This window comes from Festucalex cinctus, chromosome 4 (assembly GCF_051991245.1).
Source record: "Festucalex cinctus isolate MCC-2025b chromosome 4, RoL_Fcin_1.0, whole genome shotgun sequence".
In the NCBI taxonomy this organism is placed as follows: domain Eukaryota; kingdom Metazoa; phylum Chordata; class Actinopteri; order Syngnathiformes; family Syngnathidae; genus Festucalex; species Festucalex cinctus.
The window spans coordinates 10382550-10403792 of NC_135414.1; the positions used below are offsets into that span (position 1 = coordinate 10382550).

Sequence of the window (21243 nt, forward strand, 5' to 3'; positions counted from 1 at the left end):
ACCAGATTTTTTCAAATTTGCCTCAGAAGGCGAATGTTATTAATTTAAAAAAACAACAACAACAACAACAAACAGTTTAACTGTATATTGCCGCTACCTACCATAGTGTAATGACGCTTCCTGACCAAAGGAGTCAGTAACGCACCGGCATGACCAACCGTGCTGCCAGCTGTTTCCTCTCTGCAGGAAATTGAATGTAGGTCAATCAGTACAGGAACGAAAGGAACCACAGGAAGCGAGACGGTGCAATTCATTCCCTAATATTGGTGTCGTTTGCTCTGTCATCTATTCATATTTAGGTCGTGTAACCGATTAAACATAACCGACTCTTCTTGTCATTGCAGTCACTCGTCACGTACTAGTTTAGCCCGCTAGCTGCTAACAAAGAGACGCGGAAGTACAGTCATACTGTACCTCGGAGAACCAGTGTGTGCGTTAATTTTGGGATCGATTGATTATCGGGTGACAATTTGGAAAGAATGATAGCGGAGTACGAAGACGAAAATTGTCGATCAAAAGAGGAAAACGAGCGACAACGTCAACTACTGGACGCTGTTTTCCAGCACCAAGATGAAACAGCAGGTTTGTTCATCTGATTAACCTCCCATTCTCGCCTTTTGGGTTTAGGGATTCCTTACTGGGGAGATTCTCCCCCATCCCACCAACGACTTAATAATAACAACGACAATTAAAAATAATTAAAACGTGTCAACAAATGGCATGGGAATGAAAAGTTAACGGAATATTGTAACAAATTTAGATTTCTTATTTATTTTTATTTTTTAAGAAAAAAGGTCTCTCTTATTTACAAGAGCAAATACTTTTTAGTTTGTTCGCTCACAAAGTAATTGCAACAAAAATAGTATCATTTAAAAAGGAGCTCGCTTACTTATGAGGACCTGTGTGCCAATAAACCAGTTCCTCCTCCAAAGCATTTGGTCAATTAAAATCACTGATATGACTGAGATGTATTGTCACGTAAATATGACCTCCCTGTATGAAGAGAATTGTTACCGGAATAAATTGTAAAGGAATTTATTTATTTTTTAATTGCCTTTTTTTTTTTTTAATATTGCTTTATTCCCTCATTAAGCTTCAAAATAATACTATTGTAACTTAACTCAGCAAAGTTACACTTTCCCAAACCAACTGCACTTGTCTTTTTGTTTCCTGCAGATGTCAGTGAAGAACAGCAGCAGGAGTGGAGCCCTAGGACAGAGCAGGAAGAGCCCGAGTCCCCATGCATTAAGGAGGAAGAAGGCGAGCACAGCATCGGTCAGGAGGGAGAGCAGTTTCAAGTGCTGGAGGAGGCTGATCTCACTCATCTTCCCTTTAACTGTGTCATTGTGAAGAGTGAAGATGAAGGCGATGGAGACCACGGTGGAGGAGCAGACAGCCACTTTGCTCCACTATCAGATGGTGACAACATGTCACACTCTCCTGACACGGATAATGACGAACACTCGAAAGGTGACAACAAAGGCTTGGCATGTCCTCAGTGTGACAAAACTTTTAGCAACAATGCAAATCTGAGAAGACACATGATGATTCACACGGGAGAAAAACCTTTCATGTGCTCAGTTTGTGGGAAAAGATTCTCTCAAAAGACATCGATGATAACGCACACGAGAACACACACTGGAGAAAAACCCTTTTCCTGCTCGGTGTGCCACAAATGCTTTAGTGATTATTCCACTTTGACCAAACACATGAGAACGCACACGGGTGAGAAACCCTTTTCATGTTCTAACTGCGGTAAAAGATTCTCTCAGAAGGCGACTATGAGAACGCACACGAGAACGCACACTGGGGAAAAAGCTTTTTTCTGCTCGTTCTGCAATACACGTTTTAATGTTCGCTCAACATTGGTCCAACACATGAGAACCCACACAGGTGAGAAACCCTTTACCTGCTCAGTGTGTGCCAAATGTTTTGGTCATCCTGCAGCTCTGGCGAGACACATGAGAACACACACTGGGGAGAAAGTCTTCAATTGTCGTGTATGTGGTCAAAGATTCTCTTACAAGTATCAGGTGAACAAGCACAAGTGTGTTGGCAAAGAAGCGCAGCAGTGAAGGAAGCTGGAGGACTTCAAATAACAAGTGAAGAAAAGTTGACTGTCATATCTCGCAAACGCTGTTGATGTTGCAATTGCAAATAAGCTGCACTGCTGTATTTACGCCATACAATACTCATAACTTGTTACTCTAGTGCCTTTCAAAGGACCTATGGAAGCTATTCATTCATGTTCAAGATTTCCTGTACAGTCCATGGTTGTTGTCAAATGAACAGTTTAAATTAAACATTATCAAACATATCAGTATATAATAATTATAAAAAAAAATCAAAATAAAAAATCAAAGACTGTATATATGGCTCCAACAACGGAAACACAAATATAAACTACAATTGCCCCCATTCATACACTATGAAAGAACACAGGCACAAAGGTAGCAAAGTACTCACATTAGGCAGAACTACAAAATATACTCTTGAAAGGGTGATGATCCAACTCCTGTTTTAATAATAATAATAATAATAAAATGTACTAGAAAAGTACAGACGGAAAAAAATGCAACTGAATTTTACTGTTATTTATATACAATACCAATTTTGATTAAATTGGCAACAAAAATACTGGATTAGCTAATGCAGTGATCCTTAAAGTGTGGTGTCTCAACCCTCTGGTGATACATGAAAGAATCACTTAAATGTTGAAATTGCACAATGTTGTAGTGGCTTAAAAATGTAGCACAGGGCTTTTGTTGTATTTATAAGTGTCAGCATTTAATAATTTAGAAATTCTATTCAATACATTTAAATATCGTAAGTTCATTACAGTTTCTTATTTTTCTATAGTTAAGTGCAGCATTAATGTTCACACTGTGCATATATATATATATATATATATATATATATATATATATATATATATGTGTGTGTGTGTGTGTGTGTGTGTGTGTGTGTGTGTGTGTGGGGGGGGGGGGGGGGGTGTAATGACTCCTGCTCACCCGGGGAGGCAGTAACGTACTTAACCGGTGTTTTTTGTGGCACAACACAGGAAGTCAATGCAACGTTAGCAAGACAGCGTTTAGCATGTGGCGTTTAGTCCGTGCTTCACTGAATACTTCTTTTATGTGCCGACTACTTAACACATATCGGCAAATACAATGTTTTTTTTTTCTACAGCGAGTTACTGGAGTGACTTTTCCCCTGTCCGGATAAACTCGTCTCGGTTCGGTGTTAGCTTAGGTCTTGTTCTGCTAACAAAGGGACGCGTTTGTTATCGCGAAGTAAACATTAAGTGGGAGTGCTAAGTGTGAAAATGTGTACAAAAAGTGTGAAAGAATATTACGACGAGGACCTTTCTCGAACAAAAGAGGGGAACGAACGACAATGTCAACGACTGGACGCTGCATTCAAGAAGCATCAAGCTGTGTTAACCAGAGAAGGTTAGGTCACTTGCTTGTTTAGAACTACAATACAGTAGTTTGTAAGTTCATAAGTTCAATTTTTTAGTAAAATCATTTGTACATATAACATTATTAACTGTTAACAAGATTCCACACCACGAGGCACTTAAAAGTGCTCAGTGATTTTCTGCGTCATTGGACATTCAACGTTGTATTATAATTACTGCATTACTGGTCTTAATATGATGCAACCGTTATCTACATCATCTTCAGAGGTGTCGTATTGTAGTTACTGCACGACTGGTCACTTTATTTTTGCTTGATGACTCTTCATTGTGTGCACAGCTGTCATTAGCCGGTACTTCAGTACTAATACCCACATATGTAAAGACTTTGTACCTGGCTATTATTTTTCATTGTTGTTTGTTACTTTAAAATTAGCGTAGCTCATACTGCCGTAGACAAATTTCTGTTTTTTTTTTGTTTTGTTTTTTTAACATATATGTAACTCCTATGCTTTGATGTGCAGTCAGATTGTCATTGTTTCATCATTAGCATCATCATCACAAATGTCACATACCTAACTGTAGGCTTTACTATACTGCTCTTATTTATTTATTTATTTATTTATTTACTTACTTACTTATAATTATTATTATTTTTTTAATTTTAAGTGTACAGCCATAATATGTGACGTGTTTGTCTTCTTGTCTCCAGGAGACGGCAGCGAAGAATATCTTCATCCTGAGCAGCAGGAGTGGAACTTCAGAGTGGAGCATTATGAGCCAGAGCCCACAAGTGTTAAAAAGGAAGAAAAACAGCTAGACTGCCCTTACATTAAAGATGAAGATGAGCCAGAGCCACCTCATATTGAAGAGGACGATGAGGAAGAGCCCTTCAGCATTAAAGAGGAAGAAGAGGAGGATGAAATTACCAATTTTCCGTGGACTTGTGTCATTGTGAAGGGGGAAGATGAAGAAGACCAAGATGATGACCAAGATGAATGGCCAATGCTTCATCCCAATGAAAGTGAGGACAACAGAGGAGAAGAGCCTCCAAGCAGCAGTTCAAGTCAATACATGACAAAAGAAGGTGATGGAAACCACTGTGGACGATCACAAGTAGACAGCCTCTTAGCTCCCCCGTCAGAGAGTGACGACATAACATCACACACTTCCGACACAGATGATGACAAACGTGCTAAAGGGAAACCTTTTGCTTGTTCAGTTTGCTGCACACATTTTAGTGTCCATTCACGTTTTGTTCAACATATGAGAAAACACACTGGGGAAAAGCCCTTTCCCTGCTCAGTTTGTGGTCAAACATTCTCACAAAGAGGCGCGTTGACGATACACACAAGAACACACTCCGGGGAAAAACCTTTTTGTTGTTCCATCTGTGGAAAAGGATTTACTCAGAAGCAACATTTGGTAACACACACCAGAACACACACAGGAGAGAAACCATTTTCCTGCTCAGTGTGTCGTAAAAGTTTCTCTATAAAGGGAAATTTGATAACGCACACAAAAATACACACTGGAGAGAAATCTTTTGTCTGCTCAGTCTGCGACTTAAGTTTTGTTGATCGTTCATCATTGGTTCAACACATTCGAACGCACACTGGGGAGAAACCTTTTTCCTGTTCAGTGTGTGGTAAAAGATTCACTCAGAAGGGACAGTTGAACACACACTCAAGAACACATACTGGAGAAAAACCTTTTTCCTGCTCAGTCTGCAACGTGGGTTTTGGAGATCGTTCCACATTGGTTCTACACATGAGAACGCACACTGGGGAGAAACCATTTTCATGCTCAGTTTGTAATAAAAAATTTGCCCAGAGGGCACATTTAAGAACACACACAAGGACACACACTGGAGAGAAACCTTATGCCTGCTCAGTGTGCAACACAAGTTTTGCTGATCGTTCATCATTGGTTCAACACACAAGGATACACACTGGTGAGAAAGTGTTTGGTTGCAGTGTGTGTGATCAAAGGTTCTCTTACAAGTATCAGATGAACAAACACAAGTGTGCTAGTGAGAAGAGCAGCAGTACATGAAGTTGATGATTTGATCCTAAATGAAACACGAGTCTTCAAGGTAATATCATTTACTGTAATACTGTAGATGTCAGAACTTTACATGATAGTTTGATTCATCGGAATCAGCGATTCTCCACACAAGTATTTGTAGCATTAGTGTTACTTGAGTACGATAGCCACACATCCGGCTGCTGAATGTGATCAGAAAATAATGTACTGTATTTGTCTTTAGAATTTGTGACATTTGGTGGCGGCGGTGGCCCTTCAGTCAAGCCCATTCTTGTATTTGATCATGATCACGGATCTCCTGAGAATCCTGCAAGCTATGTCCAACCTCTGCTCTTCTATGCATAGAATAAAATGATCAAAATCCACTCCTCCCATTTATTTTGCTAGCATACAGCATACGTTGGCAACTTGGCTGGCTCACATTCTGGAGAATCCGGGTGAGAATCTCCTTTCGATCAATGTTGCCCATCAGAAGGTGTTGTGACTACAATTCTCACGTTTGTAACGTATCAAAATCGGTAAGGAAATCGCAAGATATGCGCCGGGATAGAAGAGGACTCCCTGTTCAAGATGGCCGCTGCGTCAGCACGTCATCAGCCCGCAACGACAAGATGCCACAGCTGGAGCATGCGCTTTCTCTGCTGTCCCTCACGGCGCCATCTTGTGTCCTCTTGATTTAGCTTTGCTACAAACAAAAGACGTGGTGAAGCAAAGCTCAATTTTGTGAAGTGTTGGGATAATCGTTTGAAAATGTGTAAAGTAGACATGTTGAGAGCGTTGCTGAATCAGCGACTAAGTGCGGCTGTCGAAGAAGTCGTTGGAGTTTTTGCAACGACGATAGCAGAGTACGAGGAGGAACTTGGTCGAACAAGAGAGGAGAACCAGCGACAACGTCAACAATTGGATGCCGTTCTCAAGACGCAAAACGTGCTACACGTAACAGGTTTGTTTATTAACGTTATACTATAACATTAAACACGCGATTCTTCCAGTGGTGTGAATGTCTGTTGTTCAATATTAAAACTTATTAGAGAGGATTTCATTTCAAATTAAGTTGTCTGATTCACTTGAAAATCGCTTTATCAACTTATGAGAGCGGGGAGGGACGGTGTTGTTTTTACACAATGCGCACCACAAACAGCCGTTGGGCTACCCGTTCGCCGCAGAATCCTCTTTAATACATTTAACAGCAAGGCAAGCATTCAATAGCATAAATAATAATTGCTCAGTAAATTAGATCACCAGCATATTAGGGTTACCTTCGATTGTTGCATAAAAACGCAGCGATTTGTGAAGCCGGGTGATTTTTATCTCTAAATGTTTGGCCATTGTTTGTGGTGTCCCCCAGGGGTCAGTGCTGAGACCAAAATTATTCATCCTGTAATGATTTATACCCTGTACACTGTGTTCCAGTTACTGATGTTTGATTTCCAGATGGCGCAAGTATCTCAATTTATGGTGTGAAAATCTAAGCTTCTTTATTTCTTGTATTAATTTTAATGTAGTTTTGCCTAACTGTCATTAAACTACAAAGAAGAATTAAACAAACTTGAATGGCTTTTCCAAACCAGATTTGTCTTCTTGTGTCACACAGCCATCAGTGAAGAAAATTGTCACTCTGAGCAGCAGGAGTGGAGCTCCAGGGTGGTGCAGCAAGAGCTAGAGCCTCCCAATATTAAAAAGGAAGAAGAGGAGGATGTCACCAAGTTGGTGTTTACACATGTCCCTTTGCAAAGTGAAGATGAAGCCAAAGGTGAGAGTGAGAAGAACAGAGGGCTGGAGCAGCCAAGCAGCAGCTCAAGCCATTACATGAAAACAGAAGTTGATGGAGACCACTGTGGAGGATCTAATGCAGACATCTGTTTACCTCCACTCTCATATGGTGACAACACATCTGCCAAATGTGATGAACACTCTAAAGATGGTACCACATCTCACATTGATAACCAAGTTTTAACTTGTCCCCAGTATGACAAAACCTTTGTCTTCAAGCAATCTTTAAAAAATCACATCAGAACTCACACTGATAACAATGACTTGAAATGTCGTGAATCTGACACGACATTTCCGAACCAGACAGATTTGAAAGGACACATGAGAAGTCATACTGGACAGAAGCCATTTCCTTGCTCAGTTTGTTTGAAAGAATTTGATCACAGAGGAACTTTGACAGCACACATGAGAACACACACTGGTGAGAGACCGTACACGTGCTCAGTATGTGGTCAGCGATTCTCAGTGAGATCAAATATGGTAAAACACATGTTAATACACACAGGGGAGAAACCTTTTGCCTGCTCTGTGTGCGGTCGCAGAGTAAATCAAAAGAGTAGTTTAATAACGCACATGAGAACACATACTGGAGAGAAACCATTTTCCTGCTCAAGCTGCAGGAAACGTTTTTCGGATCGCTCCTCGATGATTCGACACATGAGAACACACACAGGTGAGAAATTGTTCAGTTGCAGTGTGTGTGATCAAAGATTTTCTCGTAAGGACAAGCTGAGTCAACACAAGTGTGCTAAGAAGAAATTTTAGCTGAGAGATGACCTTTTTTTTATTTATTTTTATTTATTTTTATTTATTTTATTTTTTTTGCAATACTGCACAAAATGTTGGATCCTGTCATCATGCATGTGTGTAATCCTGCAACAGCTGTTACCTGTGGATATGCATCAAACATTTGAATTTTTTACAATAAAGTTTATTTTCCAGTCTTTATCTTCACAGTGTTTTGCCTTATTCAAGTTATTGTGGGCCATTGGGAGATCAATTAGAAGGCAAGGTACGTTTTTTGTTGTTGTTGTTTTTTTGTATTGCACAGTACTTTACATACAAAAGCTGCGATTGGCTGGCAACCAGTTCAGGGTGTACCCCGCCTACTTACTGCCCATTGCCAGCTGAAATAGGCTCCAGCACCCCCGCGACCCCTGTGAGGAAGCGGTTCAGAAAATGGATGGATGGAGTACATACAAAAGGCAATTACATAGTGCTTTAAAAGGTCAAAGAAATTATACAGACGCTTGGAACGTTTTCCATTCAAATCATGATGTGTGATTGCACTTTACAAAAGCAGAAAACCCAAACATCCACCATTTCCTGTGGTTTGTTTTAAATTGTGTGTAAAATGGCAAATGTTTCAGAGAGGTGTCCCATACCAGATAGTCTGGGAAATAGTAATGTTTAAGTTGGAAAGAGAACTACAATGAACAAGTGTCTTGAAGACTGTGGTCCAGCTGAGTGGAATACTGCTGAGGGATACAAATTGAGATGGGAAATGTGAGGACTGTGGGCTGTGGCGTCCTGGACGAAGGAAAGCACATCAAACAACTCTCTTCATAAATCATGTTAGGCCTAGTAGTAATATGGAGTGATGGAACATTGTGCATCAAAAGTATAATGTGTGATTACACTCTACAAAATGAAAGAGCCCAGGTTTCATGTCAATATAACAACTGCAGTGTATTTTATTAGCACAGGTGTTAGGAATTCCGAGACAAGGCGCTTGGGGGGGGGGGGGGGGGGGCAATGGAATTCCTACTCACGGTTTTAAGCAAGTCCCAACTTAAATGTGTATAAGAAAAAAAAGTCAAGTACGTCACAAAGCCTGGTAACACGTGTTTGTCTTCTTGTGTAAAGAAGATCGTCATCCTCAAATGTGGCAAAAGAGCTTCCGGGTGGAGGAAGGGCGGTAAAGCCAGCCCACTTTGAGGATAAAGAGGAGGACACAGGAAGGAGAGCATCTTCCTGGCTTGCCTGTGATTCGTGTCATTGTGAAAACTAAAGGAGTTGATGACAGAGGGTCGAAGTCACAACTTCCTTCCAGTCAAAGTTATTAGGAGAGCACAGCACGCAGCTCAAGACAGCAGAAGGCGATGGAGATCACGGTGAGGGATCAAAAGCAGGGAGCTGCTTAGCTCCAGTATCTGTTCGTCGTGACACAAAGTCTGACACAAGTGATATCACACGTTCTATGGAAAACACACTTGACATGTCCCCAGTGCGACAAAACCTTTGGTACCAAATACACGTTGAGGGTGCACATTAGGTGTTGGCGAGGTGAAGGACACAAATGCAGGTGAAGCAGGGCACGAGGAGTCAAGGAGGGATTTTATTAATTAAAAAAAAAAAAAAGCAGGAGGCAAATAAGGAACTGATCAAAACACAAACTCCGGGCAGACGAACAATGGAAAATAGGGGCGGGGCGGGACAGGGCAGGGCAGGGCGGGGCGGGGCGGGGCGGGGCAGGGCAGGGCAGGGCAGGGCAGGGCAGGGCAACAGGCAATAATTCAGGCAAGAACAATAACAACAATGAACCGACAAAAACTTAACCGAAAATAGGTGACTAAATACACACACTAATTGACAATGACTAGACAGCTGGGCAAGACACAAGTGGCAGGGGAAGCTGATTGGTAGATACACTGGGAAGGGGAGACACACGCAGGTGGACAACGTTAACAATAGCGAGAGTAGGGGGGACAAACCGGAAAGCAGAAACAGAAACGTAAAGGAACATGACAAACTCAAAACTAGAACCCCAACAAAATTGACATGCACATGAGAACACACAGGACAGAAACCTTTTTCTTGCCCATTTTGCAATAAAACATTCTCTCAAAAAGTAAAGTTGATAACACACAAGAATGCACACTGGAGAGAAACCCCTTTCCTGTTTAGTCTGCAGAAACAATTTTCGTGATCATTTAGCGTTGGTTTAACACAAGTGAACGCACACTAGTGAGAAACCGTTTACGTGTTCTGTGTGTGGCCAACAATTCTCGTTCAGATCAAATATGGTACATGCGCACACACTGGAGAGAAACCTTTTGCCTGTTCAGTGTGTTGTCTGAGAGTAACTCAAAAGATTAGTCTAACAAATATGAGAACGCACGCCAGAGAGAGACCTTTTGCCTGCTCCATCTGCAACAAAAGTTTTTGTGACCGTTCAACATTGGTTAGACACATGACCACTCACACTGGGGAGAAAGTTTTCATTAACATAACCAGTCTGCACCGATTTACCCCGCATCTCACCCATGGTTAACTGGGATAGACCCCAGCATACCTGCACCTTTTCAAAGAAAACTAAGAAAAATCATCCCAAGGTTTGGACGCGGCATATGAATAAAATGCTGACTTTATAAAATCTCAACAGAGTGATTGGTGTTCAAGTTTTGTTTCGTTTGGTTGGTTTCGTAACTAAAAAGTAGTTTAACTTGATTTTTGGTACATTTGTGTCGTATGTGCGTTTCGATCTTTACATTGAATTTAAAAGATAACGAGTCGCAAGGCATTGGTGCTGCAGCATGTATTTTGCAATGTTGTTTGTCGGCCACAAGAGGGCCTCATAGACCGTCAGATTACTGTAGTAGTTACGTTTCCCTATGCTGGTTGTTTAGTTTGTCCTAGTGGAGTTGTCTTACTACTTCCATTGCTGCTCTACTTCCGTGTACGTTTTTGGGAACCAAATGCGATTTACGAAAAAGATGTTTCCAAATTACTGAATGTATCGACACAGTACGCCCTGTCAGTACTTTATTGGAGTATAACAACATTTATTAAATATCGTATAAACACGTCTCATTGTATGTAGAAGATAGCCAATTCGTCAGTTATTTTAGCTTAGCTAGCTCGCTAACCTCTAACAAGCGACGCGTTTGTCAGGTACACGTCGCAAAACAGAGATCAAGTGTGATTGTAAAGTCACGTGATGGTCGTCCGAAAATGTACGCAAAAAGTGTGAAAGAGGAGCACGAGGGAGAACTTTTTGAAACAAACGAGAACAAGCCACGACGTCAACTGGACGGTGGTTTCAACAAGACTCAGAATAACTCACACAGCGCAGGTAGGCTTGGTCACTTTCTCACACTGTGACGGACAGTCGTTGAAAACCTTCATCATTTATGTGTCAACTTAACACCTTAGACTGATGTATGTACTGGACATAATTAACAATACTGTGTGTTTACTTTGGGTCTTAGTAACATTGCACATGTAACATGTAACATTGTGATGGGCCCTGCTGGCTGAAACTCTATAAGAAACACTGTGTGTATAATCTAAATTATAATATTTGGTCCGTGAAATTAAACAGATTTATTCCCAATAGTCGCTGCTCTTCTTTTGCAGCACTTCTTTTGGTTGTTCTGTTTATAGGAACTTGATTTATTTTTTCCAATCATGGCCTCTGAACAGCCTGAACTTTCTTGGCAATGATCTTGTTTTTTTTTTGTTTTTTTTTTGTTTTTTAAAGCAAATTTCAAATGAGTTCTCACAGGTTGGGTCAGCATTTTTTCGTCATTTAACTGGTTGGTGTACAAACAATCAGCCACAACAGTCACAAAAGTCGCAACTTTGAGAGTTGACAAAGCAAGGTTGGCATTTTCAAACCGCGTGTTTGTTTTCTTGTGTCCTGCAAGTCATCAGTGAAGATGATCGTCATCCTGAGCAACACGAACCAGAGAACCCTCACATTAAAGAGGAAGAGGAGGAGGCTGATATTACCAAGTTGCCGTTCACTTGTGTCATCGTGAAGGTTGAAGGTGATGATGATAATGATGATGATGATGAAGAAGAAAGCAATGGAGACCAATGTGGAGGATCAAGAGTAGAAAGCCTTCTAGCTCCAGTAACAGACAGTGACAACAAAATGTCTGATACTGATGATGAACGCTCTAAAGGTGATGTGACTTGTCAAACTGACAACAAAAACTGGGAATGTTCCCTGTGTGACAAATCTTTCTCTGCCAAAAAAAATCTAAGAAGACACATGATGCTCCACACAGGCGAGAAACCTTTCAGCTGTTCAGATTGTGGCAAACGATTTGCTAGTAAAGCACATTTGGATAGACACACAAGAACACACACTGGAGAGAAACCTTATTCTTGCTCAGTGTGTGGGCTTCGAGTAAGTCAAAAGATTAATTTAACAAATCACATGAAAACACACACCGAGGAGAAACCTTTTGCCTGCCCTTTTTGTGGTAAAGCGTTCGCTCGCAAGGCACATTTGAACAGACACGCAAGAATACACACTGGCGAGAAAGCTTTTGCCTGCTCGGTCTGCACTTTAAGTTTTAATGACCGTTCAAGTTTGGCGAAACACATGAGAGAACACACTGGGGAAAAACCCTTTTCCTGCACAGTTTGTAGTAAACGTTTCTCTCAGAGACGCGCTTTGACGAGACACATAAGAATGCACACTGGTGAGAAACCATTCAATTGCAGCGTGTGTGATAAAAGATTCCCTCAAAAGTATCAGGTTAAGAAACACAAATGCGTTGTTGACAAATGTAGCAGCTAATGAAGCTGCAGAACTAAAGATAAACTGCAAATCATTGAGTGGGTGTGTTAAAGTGGATTGGCCTATATTTACAATTTACAGTACATGAAATTGTATGCATTTATTTCTGACACTATTGTCTCCATTTCACAACGTGTCTTGGCTGCCCAGCTTCCAGTAATGTGTATGTTAGATTTTTTATTTTTTTTGGTCCAATCAGATTTCAGCTTCTCTGTGTTGCCCAGTCATTGTAATCTCTCCATGGCCTGGTCATACCCGTTGCTCTGATAACTAATGTTGTGAACATACTGTAACTGTCCAACCAGTTGTAAAAATGACTGCTGCTATATAGCTGCTGCTATATAATAAATATAAATAGACCAGTATTTATAATAAATATAAACACACCAGTACCTCCCTGGGTCTTTTGACAGTTATTGTATGCAGAATCAGCTTTCTAAATTTCACATAATTATGTCAACAGTTTTGAGCGTCCTTCATAAAGACAATTTGTGTGCGTGTGTACTGTACACAGATCTCACAAAGAAAATAAGACATATATATATATATATATATATATATATATATATATATATATATATATATATATATATATATATATATACATATGTATACAGTATTTTTTTTTAAGTAAATATTCTCAGTCATTTCACAAGCCTAAAAATAAAATGTTATGAGAAGGCACAATTTATTTGTGTAGTCAAGTGTATTCACCTGCAGGAGGAAAAAAAAAAGAAGACAATAACAAAGACGCCTTTGAAAAAAAAAGAAAGAAGAAAAAAATAGTAACTGCCCAAGAATATTTATTCTTCACATGATAATGTATATTAATTTAGTACAAGTTCTCATAATATAACGCCTTTTAGTCCACAGTCTTTATTTATTCCGTAAAAATAGGACAAATAATCGTAAAAAACAAAACAAACAAATAGATTTTGTTTGTGAGGAAAAATTTGTGTGGCAGAGCCAAACCTTCTCCCAATTGATATTATCAACAAAGAAAGACCAGTTTGATATTGCAGGAGGTGCATGTGTGTCTTGCTGAACAAAATTTCAAATTAATCTGTTCTTAATTCGGCTGTTGCCTGTCAAATATGTTTTCTCAATAAGGGTTTCTGTAACATCCAATAATCTAGGCACGTTAAATATTCTTCCCAAAGAAGCGGCCAAAAAGTTCAATGTTACCTGGAGGAATAGCATCAAACACAATACAAAAGTGTTTCCAAAAGTGATCCAAAAATTCTGTTCTCCAATTTTTTTTTCACGTAATTGACAACATACCAAAATCATCATTGCTATAGAAAGATCGACCTACTGCAGTATGTTTATTGTTCCGTATGTAAAATGTATGAGTAAAGTTGTGTTTGTACATTAAGTTACAGATTAGCAGTGCACCATTTGTTTATAAGGACAGTTTGAAAGGAATTTTGCGGAAACAGAATGTGATGACGTCACGCCGAAAGGAGGAAGGAGGCGGGGAACCTCAGCATTCAAAACAGCCTTGAAGTTATGCGCGCAACAATAGCCCATATGGCGGTTGCGCTCAATAAACATTTTAACGTCATTCATACGTCCTGCCAAGAAAAGAAAGCTGTCTCCGTTCATTGCGAGCTAGCTGCGAACAAAGAGCGAAGACGTGTAAGGAAGGGACATATTTTAGGCAGAAGACATAAAGTGTGGTTGTGTGAAAATGTGCAAAGTAGAAATGCTAAGAAATTTGGTGAATCAGCGACTAAGTGCGGCCGTGGAAGAAATATTTTTAGTTTTTGAAAGAACGATAGCCGAGTACGAGGAGGAACTTTCTCGGACGAAAGAGGAGAACGAGCGACAACGTCAACTACTGGATGCTCTTTTTAAGAAGACCCAAGATGGGGAAGGTCGGTGCCATTATTTTGATCACAGTAGCCTTCAGATAATATTTTATTGCGGTGAAGCCCTCACTCCAACCAGTTAATTTGGTACCGTAGGATGAAGCTAAGCGGTGGTACGCAATTTGCGCATGCGTAAATTGTCTCACCCGTAGAAAATCTAGGAACTGAGCTGAGCCGCGCCACGTTTTTCTTCTCGCAAACGCTCCGGTTGGTGAAAACAATGGCGAAACTACGATCAGAAAGAAGGGCTTGCTCTGTTTATGACTGCACCAATGAGCATCGCAGTCTTTTTCTCGCTCCGTCGTCCGAGTCTTTGAGAAGACAGTGGATTAAGTTTATTTTTGAAGGACGTGTAAAGAAAACAGTTCCAAAACTGTTATATGTGTGTGCTCACCATTTCGCTCAGGACTGCTTTGAAAATGAAAGCCAGTTCAGAGCTGGATTTGCAACTGTATTAAGAATAAAGAATGGATCGGTCCCAACGGTTCGTGACGCGACTGAAAATGTGGAAGATGTAAGTTTTTAACATTTTATTTTCATTTTCTGTTTAGCCTTCTTTCAATGTCATGGAAGATGTAAGTTTTTAACATTTTATTTTCAATTTCTGTTTAGCCTTCTTTCAATGTGTTTTAGCATTGCAGCGTGTTGTAAACTAACACTACAAATCGTCTCTGGAGTAACGTTAAACGCAAATGTAATGTAAACTAAATCCGGACGCTGTGTGAAAATGTGTTCCAAGAAATAACCTCCAGTTTCGGCATGGTGATGATCAAACTCACTTCGATTTCACTGAACTTTATGGTAGGTTAGCGGCTAACCGTTAGCAGCAGCAGTTGAAGCTAACCTGAGAGGTGGGTACGTGTGTCTGCAAAATGTGACAGCCTACTTTTAGACACCAAAAGGATTTTTATAAATAAGCATATTTTGGGGGGCTTCTAAAGATGGGCTTTTCCAAGCTCCCTTCCCCCTCTCACATACCTTTTATTGATTTGATCATCATCCGCCTACGTCCATCTTATTCTCATTCATATGTTAATTGCAAGCAAAACACCAGCTCACATACAGTGGGGGGTAATATTATTTGTTAACACGCATGTGCTTTTAACAGGCCAGCACATCAACCCCCCGTTTTCAGATGTCAGCATCGAGAGATTTTGCCTGTCAGACTGACAAGAAGAAGACACGTTCTGTCGGCACACAGCTGTCTATGAAGACTGTGGGAGCTTATTACGGAAGTGCAGGTATGCAGCCACCTCCATTAGGATATATTTATTGGAATGAAGTTAGTAATAAGTTACGTCCTATAATACTTTTGTCTCTGCTCAGTGAATCGCTTTAGTTTTTCTTTATTTAAAATTTAATTTTGGTTACAGGTGTACAGGCTCCTCTGGCCTGCAGGGATTTTGGTGTTGGTATATCCAATGATGCAGCGCCATTCCAGTTTTCATCCACAGCAGTAAAGCGACCTTCGAAGAGAGCTCGCATGGATATGGAGGAGGAGCTAGAAGAGGAAGATGCTTTGGAAAGTAGCTCTTCACTGGTAGCTTCAAAGGGGCTGGTCTCAACCTGTGACCCTGCAAAATCAATTATGTCGTATGTAATTCCAGTTTGTGTCATGAGTGTGTTTGTTTCACACATTATGATTAAAGCTGTGTAGTTAAAGTGTTTTACAGTGTTGCGAGTACACTGCTTCTAAGAGATAATGCTGTTCAATGTATTAACACACATTTCCCCGCTGTCTTATAGAGACGACGGATCCACTCCCACCCACCAGATGAAGAAATACATCGTTTATGAGAGCAACCTCATGGAGTTATTTGCTGTGTGTCGTGTTTGCACATAAGCATGTAATTTGAAGACCAGGAAAGTGGGGACTTTTCTATCTGTTGAACAGCAGTGCCCACATTGCAAGTATCGCAGACAGTGGAATAGCCAGCCTGTCATAGGAAGCACTCCAGCTGGGAACCTCCACCTATCTGCAGCTATATATTTGAGTGGAGCTTCCTTCTTCAGAATTAAACGGGTAAATGATGAAAAGTTAATTTTTCGACGATAGCTTTGACGATAATGTTACATGAGCTACAATAGCTGACAAATGTTTTTTTTCCAAAACACTTTCCTCCCTAACATTAGGTCTTCAAATCAATGCACCTTCAATTTTTCCATTATGTCACTTTTCGTCGGCATGCCAGGTCCTTTATTGAGCCTGCAATTATTCACCACTGGCAAACACAACAAAATGAGTTACTGCACCAACTCAGCCAGAAGGAAAAAGTCGTACTAGGTGGAAACATGAGGACTGACTCTCCAGGTTTTAATATTTCACTGAATAACACAATTTTATGTATGTTTGTTTTTGATTGGCAGGAAAAATATAATTTCACTTTCCTTTTTTTTTTTTTATTAACTCATTCACTGCCTTTGACAAGTATACTTGTCAATTGTATTTTTTAGAGCGGTGCTAAATGGGGGCGAATCTGAGCATGCTCCACTGTAAATATCAAACTTGGAAACAACTTTACTGATGCCCAACCACCGGTAGATGACATCATTGCCCCATTTTATAGGAAATAAACACAGTTTCAGAGTCCATGGGAGAAATGGCTGTATTTTGGCAAACCTACATTTTTCTGCTGTCAATTATAAAAGAACGGGACGGGACAAAAAGTAGGGAGTCTATTCTGTTATTTGGTAGATTCGGTTTATATATAATTATTGAATGTAATATCACGTGAGTATTGGAAATGTAAAAATTTTCTATAATGACTGGCAGTGAATGAGTTAAGGGCACTCAGCAAAGTTTGGTAGTTACGTAACAATGGACCTCAATACAAACACAATTGTGGACATGCAGTTGATTCAGGTGAGAAGCTAAAATTGACTTTTAAAATGTTTAATTATGAAAAAGAGTTAGGGCTGCACGATTTTGGGAAAAAAAACTTTTCAGACCAATATTGCGATTGCGATTCAATTTGGAAGGAGAGAAACCATTTTCTTGCACAATTTGTGGTAAAAGTTTTAACCGTAAGGACACACTCGTCCAACACACGAGGGTCCACACGGGAGAGAAACCATTTAGCTGCTCAGTGTGCGGCAAAAGATTTTCTGTTAAGGGAACGTTGAATATCCATGCACAAACACACTCCGGGGAGAAACCATATCACTGCTCAGTCTGCAACGAAAGTTTTAGTTGTCGGTCAGGACTGGGTCAACATATGAGACGACACACTCGGAGGAACGCTTTTCTAAAGTCACTGCCTACCGCATCACGTTGAAAGAGGCGGGGCCATTAACTGAAGCCAGTCTCCTTACTAGAAATGCTTCACTAGGATCTACAGTATGTTGAAGTGAAGAGAAGTGCTTTATGCAATCCGCGACCCTGTCTATTAGAACAATAGCACTTTGTCACCATCTTTTGACTTTTGTGGGCATAAGGTGGTGTCAATTATTTAAAGGCACAGTCTGCCGGATTCACTCAGGAAAATGCACTTTTTAAATACAGGATGTACACACTTTAACTTTCTCTCAGTCTACACATCTGTGTTTATGTTAATCTTTGGTGGTGATTTCATCCTAAACCCCCACCCTCCCAGCCTGTATTTTGCCATTTTGTGTTTGTTTTGTAAACAGCGGGCCGTTTCTGTGGAAAGACAGTGTTTACACTCCTCCAGCCAATCGCAGAGCGGGGGTGGCGTGTCACAAACGGGGCTGGGCGAATGTGTCGGCTGCGTGACGTCACTCCCGCGGCAATTGGAAAGCACGCACGGATTTTTTTTTCTTCACTCACTCAATCACACACAAGCTTCTGTGAATGAGTGAGTGAGTGAGTGAGTGAGTGAGTGAGTGAGTGAGTGAGTGAGTGAGTGAGTGAAAAAATAATAATAATCCGTGCATGCCTTAAAATTGCCGCGGAAGTGACGTCACACAGCTGACACGTTCGCCCGGCCCCGTTTGCGCCACAACCCCCCCCGCTCTGCGATTGGCTGGAGGGGTGTAAACACTGTCTTTCCACAGAAACAGCCGGCTGATTACAAAACAAACACAAATGGCAAAATACAGGCTAGGGGTATGGTTAGGACAAAATCACCCCCACACGTAATGAAAAGCCCATATTTATAAATTGAGAAGTAGTTTGTTTGTTTAAATCCTGTATTTAAAAAGTGCATTTTCCTGAGTGAAACCGGCAGACAGCCCCTTTAATTAGGTTTTCACTTTTTGCAGCAGCACCATTTGTGGGGAAACACAGTTCCCCCCCGAAGTAATTTGAGGTAATTTATTGCAAAATATTTTGCATACCCCAAGTTACAGTTCACGGGCCCCCAAGGGAAAAAAATAAAAATAAAATCTAAAAATGCAAAAGTTCTCATTCATCATTGGTCCATAGTAAGTGATCTGTGCACTGACCACCAACAACATTATGACCATCAGCAAGATCCAATACAAGAGCGTGATTTATATTATCGAATCTTTGGCTAATCGGTGTATTTGTATTGACTGACTTAATAGAGTTTAGCTATAACAGATAACTCTACCCGTAGGTACAATATGTGATGCTTTTATTGTAAATATTTGTTCTTTTAAAGTGTGTTTATTTATTTATTTTTATTTTTTTATATATGTTTGCATGGCATCCCTTGCAACCGTGGCATTAAGTGTACATTGATTGGTGATTTAATACCTTTCTTATAGGGATTCCCATGGTCCACATAAGACTGTATGACTGTGTATTCATGTCTGTTGATTCTTGATTTGTGTGAACATGGTTTATTTGGCACTTTTTCATCTGTATGTAGAATGAAAAACAGTTCACAAATAAAAAGTTTAAACCTAGCTAAGTCCTTGCAAAAAAAACAAAAAAAAACAAAACAAAAAAAACTCATATTAATTAATGAACACCCAAATCTATCCATCCAATTTTTTTTTTATATTGCTTATTCAAATTAGGGCTGTGGGTGGAGGAGTAGAACCGTCACTTGCCTTCGGTGCCTGTTGGCGTGGGTTCGCATCCCCGCTTGTGAGACCATTTAAGTTTGTGTGAGTGGAGAAAAGAAATGGAAAAAATAAATAGGGCTGTGGGTAAACTGGAGTGTCAGAGCGCGTGTGTGTTTATGTTCAAAATATGATATCATTTATTTTTGGTCTTTAAAATATTTAAATTAGTTTAATTCTTAAGGATACAAAATGAGGAATAATTTTAGTTTAGAATTTGGTCATTTTACGAAGTCGCTTTAATGGCTTTTAATTTAAAACCATTGTTTCAATCTGAGATGTTATTCTATTTGATCATTTTTGTGTAATTAATTTAGCCATTTATTTGCAATTACAGAGGATTGACTTTTTTTCCCCCCAGTCCGATATTCAAACGTTTATCTGACGCTCAAAAGAAAATATTGCGTAATATATGCGTTCTTTGTCGCGCAGAAATGACGTAAGAGAAGAGTCGCCAGTTACAGTGACGGCGATGGTTCAGCGGCACAAACAGACCAACACAAGCTTAGCAATCATTTTGCGCCCGTTTCTACGTGTACCTTACTTCCTTATAACAGACTAAACATTACTAATTTACTAGGTATTCCGATAAACTCGTCTCTGTAGCTGCCCTGGATAGCTTAGCTGGCTAGCTGCTAACAAAGTGTGGCGTTCGTTATCAACACGTCACCAAACAGTTAGTGTGTGGAAATGTGCAAAGTAGACATGCTGAGAGCTTTGCTGAATCAGAGACTAAATGAGGCTGTGGAAGAAGTGTTGGTCGTGTTTGAAAGAACGATAGCAGAATACGAGAAGGAACTTTCTCGAACAAAAGAGGAGAACGAGCGACAACGTCAACTGCTTGACGCTGTTTTCAAACCTCAAGATCAGCTACCGAGAGCAAGTATGTTCACTTAAATTATTTATAAACAAAGCCACGGAATTTCCTCACAATTCTTCTACAATGTTCCCCACAAGGTTTTTTTCCGATCGGGGCCAAAGGGGGCATCGCAGATACGTAGAGATGCTGAGAAAATATTTCTAAATATGCAGTATTTTAGAATGTCAAAATGTTGGAGATGTTTAGGCATCCGCGGATGTGGAAAATACTAACGTAAAGACCTGCTTCAGGGCAGTAAAAGTGTTTGAATTCCATTACTATCCATCATGTATAACACCAACAATATTCCCAGTGGTCAAAAAGGGTGGGAACATTATGACAATGGAGCTAAATCATCATGCGTGTTTGTCTTCTTGTGTCCTGCAGGAGTCAGTGAAGAAGAGCCAGAGCCCCCCCATGTTGGAGAGGAAGAGACCATCTTTATAAAAGAGGAAGAAGAGGAGGCTGATGTCACTGACATTCCAGTGATTTGTGTTCCTGTGCAGATTGACGATGACGACGACAATGAAGAAAAAGAAGGTGATGGAGATGACTGCAGCCGATTCCAAGCAGACAGACGCTTAACCCCGATGTCCGGTAGTGACAACCCAACGTCACACTCCCCCAACACTGAGGATGAACACTCGAAGGGGGACATAACATGTCACGCTGACAACACATGCTGGAAATGTTCTCAATGTGACAAAACATTTGTCTACAAGTCTCTTTTGAAAAAACACATGATTAGCCACAC

The 21243-nt window shown here is 40.3% G+C and overlaps 4 protein-coding genes across 13 annotated transcripts in view; all 4 read left to right on the forward strand.

Moving 5' to 3' along the window:
* Positions 1-174: 174 nt before the first annotated feature.
* Positions 175-2507, forward strand: LOC144017348 (uncharacterized). 2 transcript variants are annotated; one of them, XM_077518806.1, is made up of 3 exons: positions 175-582; positions 1177-1275; positions 1353-2507. In XM_077518806.1, exons 1-3 carry the CDS (start codon positions 571-573, stop codon positions 2073-2075), a joined length of 834 nt encoding a protein of 277 aa, XP_077374932.1. In that variant the 5' UTR covers positions 175-570; the 3' UTR covers positions 2076-2507. The 2 variants fall into 2 exon arrangements, with proteins under 2 accessions (XP_077374932.1, XP_077374931.1); XM_077518805.1 differs by having other exon boundaries at positions 1177-2503.
* Positions 2508-3062: 555 nt separating this feature from the next.
* LOC144017121 (uncharacterized) lies at positions 3063-8191 on the forward strand. The gene is made up of 4 exons (XM_077518382.1): positions 3063-3452; positions 4131-5471; positions 6141-6407; positions 7059-8191. Exons 1-4 carry the CDS (start codon positions 3326-3328, stop codon positions 8000-8002), a joined length of 2679 nt encoding a protein of 892 aa, XP_077374508.1. The 5' UTR covers positions 3063-3325; the 3' UTR covers positions 8003-8191.
* A 2694-nt stretch (positions 8192-10885) lies between these two features.
* LOC144017347 (uncharacterized) lies at positions 10886-13139 on the forward strand. Its single transcript, XM_077518804.1, has 2 exons — positions 10886-11312; positions 11887-13139. Exons 1-2 carry the CDS (start codon positions 11192-11194, stop codon positions 12768-12770), a joined length of 1005 nt encoding a protein of 334 aa, XP_077374930.1. The 5' UTR covers positions 10886-11191; the 3' UTR covers positions 12771-13139.
* A 1092-nt stretch (positions 13140-14231) lies between these two features.
* The window catches only part of LOC144017346 (uncharacterized), a 7501-nt gene continuing 489 nt past the window's right edge, over positions 14232-21243 (forward strand). Inside the window, exons 1-7 of one of the 9 annotated variants that reach the window (XM_077518802.1) lie at positions 14232-14647; positions 15048-15155; positions 15750-15882; positions 16015-16234; positions 16388-16952; positions 17428-17504; positions 20877-21023. In XM_077518802.1, the coding sequence (XP_077374928.1) occupies positions 14615-14647; positions 15048-15155; positions 15750-15882; positions 16015-16234; positions 16388-16484 (591 nt within the window). In that variant the 5' untranslated portion in view covers positions 14232-14614 and the 3' untranslated portion in view covers positions 16485-16952; positions 17428-17504; positions 20877-21023. The other 8 variants (XM_077518799.1, XM_077518800.1, XM_077518803.1 and 5 more) reach the window with 8 other exon arrangements.

Bases quoted from the DNA above. Each gene is read 5' to 3' on its own strand.
- LOC144017348 (XM_077518805.1), top strand. From the start codon at position 480: ATGATAGCGGAGTACGAAGACGAAAATTGTCGATCAAAAGAGGAAAAC. The intron at 583-1,176 runs GTTTGTTCATCT...TGTTTCCTGCAG, and splicing joins GCACCAAGATGAAACAGCAG to ATGTCAGTGAAGAACAGCAG.
- LOC144017121 (XM_077518382.1), top strand. From the start codon at position 3,326: ATGTGTACAAAAAGTGTGAAAGAATATTACGACGAGGACCTTTCTCGA. The intron at 3,453-4,130 runs GTTAGGTCACTT...TCTTGTCTCCAG, and splicing joins AGCTGTGTTAACCAGAGAAG to GAGACGGCAGCGAAGAATAT. The intron at 6,408-7,058 runs GTTTGTTTATTA...TGTGTCACACAG, and splicing joins AAACGTGCTACACGTAACAG to CCATCAGTGAAGAAAATTGT.
- LOC144017347 (XM_077518804.1), top strand. From the start codon at position 11,192: ATGTACGCAAAAAGTGTGAAAGAGGAGCACGAGGGAGAACTTTTTGAA. The intron at 11,313-11,886 runs GTAGGCTTGGTC...GTGTCCTGCAAG, and splicing joins GAATAACTCACACAGCGCAG to TCATCAGTGAAGATGATCGT.